Source organism: Nematolebias whitei, chromosome 10 (genome assembly GCF_014905685.2).
Source record: "Nematolebias whitei isolate Nwh7 chromosome 10, NemWhi1, whole genome shotgun sequence".
Taxonomy (NCBI): Eukaryota; Metazoa; Chordata; class Actinopteri; order Cyprinodontiformes; family Rivulidae; genus Nematolebias; species Nematolebias whitei.
Genome location: NC_056507.1, coordinates 25,665,632 through 25,674,889, shown reverse-complemented (window position 1 = coordinate 25,674,889; position 9,258 = coordinate 25,665,632). Strand labels below are relative to the sequence as shown.

At 44.1% G+C, this 9,258-nt stretch overlaps 1 protein-coding gene across 3 annotated transcripts; it reads left to right on the top strand.

Annotated features, from left to right (window-relative positions):
• The first annotated feature begins 736 nt into the window (after positions 1-736).
• Positions 737-8,992, top strand: nr2f2 (nuclear receptor subfamily 2, group F, member 2). Of its 3 annotated transcripts, none has more exons than XM_037683511.1 (3): positions 737-779; positions 4,564-5,091; positions 6,841-8,992. In XM_037683511.1, exons 1-3 carry the CDS (start codon positions 740-742, stop codon positions 7,113-7,115), a joined length of 843 nt encoding a protein of 280 aa, XP_037539439.1. In that variant the 5' UTR covers positions 737-739; the 3' UTR covers positions 7,116-8,992. The 3 variants fall into 3 exon arrangements, with proteins under 3 accessions (XP_037539439.1, XP_037539438.1, XP_037539437.1); XM_037683510.1 differs by lacking the exon at positions 737-779 and adding an exon at positions 2,352-3,634; XM_037683509.1 differs by lacking the exon at positions 737-779 and adding an exon at positions 2,352-3,634 and having other exon boundaries at positions 4,546-5,091.
• The last annotated feature ends 266 nt before the right edge of the window (positions 8,993-9,258 follow it).

Below are 9,258 nucleotides of genomic sequence, written 5' to 3'. Positions count from 1 at the left end.
ACAAATATATATATATATATATATATATATATATATATATATATATATATATGTAATATATAATATATGCGGTGTTATTTGTACATTTACTGGCTCGCATTTTATGATGTATAATTGTCAGGCATAAATATGAGATTAAAATATCCACATATAATAATAATAATAATAATATTTAAACAATTAAGATTAACTTTTTAAGAGCTCCCCAGCTCGTTTTAAGAATTAGGAACGCACATCTTCTCGCCCCCCAGTATAAGACAGGTGTCTTACGTTCTGCCTGCACCTCCACCCTCCCTCCTCCCTCCCTCCTCAATAGCCCACAAAAAGCAAGGCAGCGGCGTGTACGAGCGCGCTTTGGCCGCATTTCTAAATGAGGGTGTGTGTGTGTGTGTGTGTGGGGGGGGGGGGGGGTGCAGCTCAGCACAGCTCCGGCTGCAGTCTGACCACAGCTCCTCGTCCTCTCCCCAAGTCTCAGCGTCACGTGACGTCAATCAGCTCTTCTCTTTGTTTTCAGGCTCTTTGCAAAAGTTGCCTTGTTGTGCTTTTGTTGTTGTTGTTGTTGCTGTTGTTTTTCATTGCTCACTGCAGGTTTACAATAAACAGCTTCTCGCGTCCATCCACTCCCCCACCTCCCCCTCCCTCACCTCCGCCACCACCACTACCACCCCGCGCGCTCGGTTGGAGAGGAAGCTCTGGCAGCTTCAGTCCTGAGCTAAAACCCTTCTGAATCAGAGAGAAGATGCATCCTGCTCCGGACGAGCCAGCAGCGTTTGCCTTTGGTAGGTGTGTTGTTCCGAGCCTGCAGCCTCACCCGCATCACAACTTTATAACACGCTGCAAACTTGAGTCGTTCTGAAATAAACTGTAGCGGAGATGATCGGTCGTTGCGCACCGTGGGGTGTTTATTATAGGGACTTTTGCGGCAGAATAACTTTATTTCCCGCATTGAAAGACGTCGCCATAGTCCTCATGATAAAACAAAAATAAATAAATACTTACCATGTATTTAAGTGAAACCGGATCCATGGAAGAGTCGATATCTTGCAGAGTCTTTAGATTCTTTCTCCATCTGTAAACAAAACCGACAACAAAAAAACCCGTCATGTGTGTAAAATATATGTTGCTTCAGAACGAGATTAGATTGGGTCTAAATAACTTTAAAACCACCGCTGAGATCGAATGATATTTAAAAAAAAAAAGATAAATCCAGCTTTGGCAACTCTCTCTTTGTCTCTAAGCTGTGCCGTCCAGGTGATGTTAAACAGAATTAAAAGCGCCATGAGTTTAAAGTGCTGCTCCATGACAGAGACGAGACTGAGGCTGTGCTCCTCTAAATTGGATCTTATTTGAAGCGAGAACATTTCATGCGCTAGGGGGCGCCCATATACTGTACTACACTGAGACAATGCAAGATGAGCAGGAGGAGGAGGAGGAGGATCTCTGTCGGCTAACACAGTGACCTGGCTGGAAGTTCATCTCTGAAAGTTTTTTTTTTTTTTCTCCTGCAGTTCAGGTTTGACAGCGTGTTTGGTCAAAATGCAGCAGATTCGTTGCATTTTTGAAGAGCTGGAAGAAGCTGATGTCCATCAAACTCTTAAATACTGACACCGTCTATCATGCAGCATCCCTCACAGCATATGTTGTGAAGAAATCGCTGCACAAACCACAAAAGAAAGGCATGTTTTTTTTTGTTGAGCTTTGGTCTTAATAGAAATAAATGATAGGCGTGCGGAATTATCCTCTTTTTGGCTCTATAGTCTCTGTCCTTTTGTCAGCCCCCCCCCCCCCCACCACCCCCCCGGAGCTTAAATAAAATTCCAAATACTCTTAATAAAATTATATATTTTTCGCAGTTTTATATGCGAGGCTTCCGTGCACTTATTCTGAAATAACATGAACAGTCGCATACAGTGGGTTTGACTTATTATTATTTCCTCAGGTGTTCAGTCCAACATATTAAAAAAAAGATCAACTCTGTGATGTAGAGAATTCGTGCAACTCGTTTCAGGCAGCCTGCTTATTTTGCAAACTGCAGTTGCAGTGCAATATGAGTAAAACCTCTCTCTCATGTAAATGCGATTACAGGCTTGATATTTCTTTTACTGTCTGGGCGAGTTGAGAAAATATTCTGAACACGTCTCTCTTTAGGACCAAGCGGCCCTCTCGACCTCCGCGCCGGCTCTCTGGCAAAGAACCAAGTAGCACAAGTGCCGACTAGCCAATGGGGTTCAGGGGGCGGTCCCCGAGCTCTGACCAGTCAAACGCACTCTCCTTCCTTATATGGCAGCCCATCTCCATGGTAACGTGTGCTAAGTTGCAGCAGTCGTGTCAAAGTTCACTATATAGAGAGCTCAGTGAGCTGATCAGAGAGAAAGCATTCTGCCAGCCCGGCTCCTACCAATCGCAAATCACTTCCTAACCTCCGCCTTTTTAACATATTTCATCACTTTCATTCCCTTCTCCGACTATTTTCCAGCGCACGGAAGAAGGTTTTTGTTTGCAGGTTGTGATCTTTAGTGCTTTTTTTTTGTTTGTTGTGTTTGTTTTTGCGCTGAGGGAGAGTTGCCTTCATATTCCCAAGCTCTCCAAACATTTGGCATCATCTTGCGCGCGTTGCTGGCGCCAACAACACGAGGAGGAAAAAAAGGGGAAGATTTGCTTCCCCCACCACCACCACCACCCCCCCCTCCCTATCTTAACCAGTTTTCTCCAAGACTTGGGCTGGAACTTGATAATAAGCTGCTCACCAATTGTTTCATGCTGCTGCTGCTGCTGCTGCTGTGGGGAGCGGTCTTCTCAGCCGGCTCCATCCTCCTCTGAACAGTCCATGCTACCTCGGTTGATTCTTTCTGAGACACTGAAGCCACCTTCCCTCATTGATGGGCGTACTGGATGGCTGACTGGAAGCGCCCCTGGACTTGGCCTCTAAGCGCAAGGCAGCCGCTCCGCTCGCCATCGCGTCAGCTCTGAAGAACAAGACGAAGACGAAGAGGGAGAAGAACGTGCCTCCCGGCGCCTCCAGCACCAACAAATCCGACACTTGTCCCGGAGATCCCGAGTGAAGTCACCGTCGGCTGTGTTGGACATTCCGTGTCCGGCTCCTCAGTCCCAGTTTCCTCCAGACATCCTCCACCGCGACACCAAAACGGCAGACAAAAAGTTTCTCTCCGTTGACTCATAGATATGGCAATGGTAGCGTGGAGAGGCTCCCAGGACGATGTGGCTGACACCCAAGGCGCCCTTTCCTCGCAAACCCAAGGCGGACTGTCCCTGCCCACCCCGCAGCCGGGCCAGCTGAGCCTGACAGCCTCGCAGATCGCAGCTCCGACCCCCCAGACCCCCGTGCAGGGACCCCCGAACAACGCGCAGTCCACGCCGACGAACCAGACGACGCAGCAGTCGGAGAAGCAGCCGCAGCACATCGAGTGCGTGGTGTGCGGGGACAAATCCAGCGGCAAGCACTACGGCCAGTTCACCTGCGAGGGCTGCAAGAGCTTCTTCAAGCGGAGCGTGCGGCGGAACCTCACCTACACGTGCCGCGCCAACAGGAATTGTCCAATCGACCAGCACCACCGCAATCAGTGTCAATACTGCCGCCTCAAAAAATGCCTTAAAGTCGGCATGAGACGGGAAGGTATTGGGATTTCTTGTTTTTCTTATTATTTATGCGTGCGTGTGTGCGTGTTGGCTCCCACACTTATCATGTCGCCCACCATAGTCTGTTCTTTTTTTCCCCCGTCAAGGGTGGTGCGCGAGGAGCGGAGCAATGGAGCCGCTGTGTTGTGGTCGACACGGGTGGGGGGTGGGGGGGAGCTTTAAGCTGTGTATTTACATGTAGCTCAACACACCCCAGCCAAAAAAATAAATAAATAGTTAAATAAAATATCAAATCCCCCCCACCCCCCCTTCCCCCGCTCATGGCTAAAGACGCACCGACTCACGCGTGGAAACGCGTCCGGGTCTAAACAAATCGTTGCCTCCTGCATGCGCTATTATGGCGAATTAGGAGAGAGAGAGAGAGCGCGCGCGTGCTCCGCTCAGGCTCCATCTATTATCTAGCCCGGCTGCTGTCGTTAGCAGGAGCATGTGCACGCCAAAGCTGCGCGGAAAAAAAAAGACAAATAAACGTGGCGAAACAAAAACAGGAAATGCTTCCAAATTGTAGTTTTATCCAGAGCAGGCCGCGTGCGCGCGTGTGTGCCAGTGGAACGAGCTGAATTGCTAAGTGGGTTAAACATGCAATGTGCCTCTTTGTGTCCCCTCACAGGCTGCTAATGTTGCTGGATGAGATCATTTTTAAAGCCAAAGTGACTGAGTTCAGTGCAAAATGTCATATTTTTGTTTAAAAACGTGATATATTTTATAATTATAATTATTATTATTATTATTAATATAAAGGTGGTGTGGATTAAATGTGTGTGAGAGTGTGCTGTGATTATAGCATTTATGCTGTGTGTGTTCACATAATTAATTTTGAGTATTTAATATAAAGTGTACCCTAAATGTTCTAAGTGGTTTGTAGAATTCAGGCTTCAATATCTGTAGTTTCTCTTTTTACTGCAGCCGTGCAAAGGGGACGGGTGCCACCCACGCAGCCACACCACGGTCAGTTCGCCCTGACAAATGGAGACCCACTCCACTGCCATTCCTACTTATCCGGATATATCTCTCTTCTGTTGAGAGCGGAGCCTTACCCCACGTCCCGCTATGGCAGCCAGTGCATGCAGCCCAACAACATCATGGGCATCGAGAACATTTGCGAACTCGCGGCCAGGATGCTATTCAGCGCCGTGGAGTGGGCCAGGAATATTCCCTTCTTCCCAGACCTTCAGATCACAGACCAGGTGGCTCTGCTGAGGTTGACGTGGAGTGAGTTATTCGTGCTCAACGCGGCGCAGTGCTCCATGCCCCTGCATGTGGCCCCGCTCCTGGCGGCCGCTGGCCTGCACGCCTCCCCCATGTCCGCGGACAGAGTGGTGGCCTTCATGGACCACATTAGGATCTTCCAGGAGCAAGTGGAGAAGCTCAAAGCTTTGCACGTTGACTCTGCTGAATATAGCTGCTTAAAGGCCATTGTGCTCTTCACCACAGGTAAGACATTGGCACGCTCAAGTTCAGAGACACGTCACTAACCTGCGCGCACGCACATCACAAACACTGTGACCTGCTTCAAGCTGTTGCTTCTGTCAGACACGCCTCCTTAAAATATTTGTCTTTATGGTCAAAATCTTTTGGATGAATATGAAATTATTCATTTAGACAAATGCACAAGGATGAAGTCACCAATAATTATATTTATGTTTACAACACAACAAATAACCTGGCAGTTTGATTGATTGATTGGGAAATACAAAATCAATGCAAAGCAGCAGGTAGAATTAAAAATAATCTTAATGTAGAGAACCCTGCAGATGATTTTCTTACACTTGCAGCCATTCATCAATGTGTTTGAAGCCCGAGTCTTGTTTGTAGGAAATGACAGATATAAATGATGTCAGGCTCTGAGGGGGTGGGGGGGTGGGGGGAGGGGTGCAGGGGGGGAAAGGGAGAAAAGAAAAAGACGAGCCCAATATCCTTTTTGTGCTTAAGAGCATGCAAAGGTTTCTGTCATTTGGGGAGGGGGGGGGGGGGGTAGAGAAAAAGCAATGCAGAAGCCACACAGTAATTGCACATATGTGGCCACGCAGTGTCTTTAATAGTGCACGTGATGATGAGCGGTGACAGGAGAGGCTGATCTTTTATTTGCAGAAATAAAATTAAAAAACACGCTCACGCGCCTTCAAGGCTTCATGCACTTCTTCCTGGACTTGCTCCAGGACGGGGTCATGACCCCGAACTTCCCAGCTGTTTTGTTTTGTTTCATATTTGCAAAGTTTGCCGCAGCCTTAAAGCAGCATTTAAAATAAAACATTATTCATAATAAAAGTGCAGCGTTTGAGCGATGAGATGACGTCAGCGCGTGCTCTTCTCCTCACTTATATGAACTTGTTGGCTCAAAAAAAAAAAGTCCCATTTCAGGTGATTGGGTTTGATTCTTCTTCTGTTCTGGGGCCCAGCGGGACTGAATCTGTCTCCGTGAACATGAGCTGCGTGTGTTGCATTCACTGACACGCCTTTTTCCTGCTACTTTAGCTGCTGCTTGTTGTCATGCAGAAACTTTACAAACTTATCCGAGGCGCGTACATGTGCTCCTGGCACATCCTCAGCTGCCGCCCACATCGCAGCAGCAGATACACATTTACTTGTTCTGACGGTATAATATGACGGATATTCCGTAGGCTATACCCCCCCCCCCCCCCCCCACACACACACACACACACCACCACCATTTTTTTCCCAGCTAAATCTCAGCTCACTAAAGGTCAGTAGGTCTCGCTGTCTTTCTCTCTCCCCCTCCTCCTCCTCCTCCTTCTCTCCCTCCTCCTGACTGAGGAAGACTCAGCGTTCAGATATGAATATGCTCAATTATTTACTTTTAAATCCAGAGATGTAACGTGGAAGAAATAATAATAATAATAATAATAATAATAATAATAATAATAAAAGGAGGAGGAGGACATTTAAAAAAAAAAGTGGGATAGTGGAAGGATCAAATCGGTTTAATTGTGAACAAATGATGAAATTACAATCAGATGTAAAACAACTTTCACCTGCTCTAATTGATATGATTTATAACGTGCCTTTATAATTCATTAAATGTTATTATTATTATTATTGCACAGCTATCATCACCTCAATGGGAATACAGGCTCCTGGTGAGAGAAACAGTTTATTAATGTTTATTTGCTTTCCACCCCTTCCCCTCCCTCCCTCCCTCCCCCCTCCTCCCCCACCTCTCAGATGCTTGTGGCCTCTCAGATGTGGCCCATGTGGAAAGTTTGCAGGAGAAGTCCCAGTGCGCCCTGGAGGAATATGTCCGGAGCCAGTACCCCAACCAGCCGACTCGGTTCGGGAAGTTGTTACTCCGCCTGCCCTCCCTCCGCACCGTCTCCTCCTCCGTCATAGAACAGTTATTTTTCGTCCGATTGGTAGGTAAAACCCCCATTGAAACTCTCATCAGGGATATGTTGCTGTCCGGGAGCAGTTTTAACTGGCCTTACATGTCAATTCAGTAAAAACGAAAGACTAACAAAAGGTGGAGGGACTGATGAAAACCCGGGGAGGGGGCTACAATGATTATAGCTGCTTTTGTGGAAGGAATAAGAAAAAAAAAAAAAAAAAAAACCCGGCTGTTACACGGGGCTGGCTTTTATGAAGAAAGACATTAAAGACTGTGACACCCCCCCACCCACCACCACCACCACCCCCCGTTGCCCCCACCCTCCTCTTTACCCCGACAAAAAAAAAAACAGAAAGAAAAATTAAGACATCCACTGAACTTTCAAAATACAAGCTCCAGTTCACCTGTTTTTTTGTTGTTGTTGTTTTTTAATAATGAAAGAAGAAATCCTTTAAAAACAAGAGAAGAGGGGAGAAGGGATTCTGTTGTCCTTATGAGGAAATTTTAAGTATTAAGTGCATTTAAAAATAGAAAAATGTGGGTATAAAAAGACAAAAAAAATTGAAGAAAGGGGAAAAAAAAAATTCACCTGACTTTTATTTTATTTTATTCTTTTGGTCCTGTGTCCATGTATCTAGCTGTGTTTTTGTACTTTCTTTGTTCCTCCTTTCTGGTTACAAACCGGTGGTTTCTGTAGTATACAGGTGGTGTTCTTTTTTACGATTTATTTTGAAATGGTGAAATAATGTAAAGAATAAAAACCTTAGTTCTAAACAGAATTAAAACCACAGCAATAGGAGAATATGTGATCTGGGCTTAACGCTGCAAGCGCACTTATTCACAATTTTTAGGCGGGGAACTAAGAATTGGATGTTTAACTTCATTGAAACATTTTTTTTATGAAGCTACATTTATTATTAATAATATTATTATTATTCCATTAAAAGCCTCTTATCAATTGGGATCATCATTGGACGCTCGCAGAACACAATTTAAACTGTTTGGCAAAAATGTGCCCCCTGATTTCATTCAGCTCTTAATGTCATGGCATCACTTCTTAAATTGGATATGAATAAACAAGAAAGAAAGAAATTAAAAACAAGTAAAGCATGCTGTTATTTAAAAACTAGAAGAAAAGAAATTTGGAAATAGGTTGCTCCAAACGCATTGAGAAGCATTTTTTTTTTTTTTTTTTTTGTAATTGCACATAAAAGCTTCTTTTCCTCTAAAAATAAAAAATAAAGTTAAAGAGGTCAAAGGTCATACAATTTCCAAGTCTTAGCCAGCGTAGTATTTAAACCGCAGTATTATTCAAGCGTCCCTGAACGTGTCACCCTTTCGAGCAGTAAGTGCCTGACAATGATGTGACTTCTTATCCAAAACGTTAAGAAATAAATTAAAAACAGACCTGCAACATTTTATTATTATTATGTTTTATTTGATTATGGGAAGAAGGGTGGGGGGAAGCGATTAGATTTCACTTGAAAACACTGATTTAGAACCAGTATTCTTGTAAATATATAGGTCAGCTCATTTCAACATGTTTTTGTTCCTTTCTACAAAGAAATATGTGATTAAGAAGAAAAAAAAATCTGTGGTTGCCATTTTTTTTTTTTTTTCCTCTCAGTAATACGACGTCTTCGGAATTGAGTGGCAGACTTAGCTAGTAGCACTGAAAAGTTCTGTTTTTAATGTATATACATATTATTACAAATGTTTTTTTTTTCTTTCTCATGTATATTTAGACTGTGAATGCATGGCCACAGGTCGCTAACCTATTTTACCTTTGATATATAAATGTAAATGTTTTCTCTCTCTCTTTTTTTTTTTTCTTCTCCTGATTGTATAGATATAATCTGTGCATTCTAGCCCTTGTATTTAAAAAAAAAAAGAAACAGGGACAAAAAAAAAGGTAAATGAGCGTTCATTATTAGGCTGCAGACTTAAACAGGGTGAGCAGGTTTTTGGAGGAAGAAGAAGATGATGAAGAAGGAAAAAAAGGAGCTGATATTTTAACTTTAGTGTTATTGCTCCTTTTTTTTAAAATGTCTTTGACAGGTGCCGTGGTGTGTGTGTGTGTGTGTGTGAGAGAGAGAGTGTGTGTGTGGAAGCTGCGTTTTGTCCTTGTTTTGAGGCTTTTCTTCAACAAACAGATAGAAAAACAAAGAAAAGAATAAAAAAATAAAAAAAAAAACGCCATGTTGTTGAACTGAAAGGGATTGAACACTGATCTTTGGACCAGAGAATGATACATGATT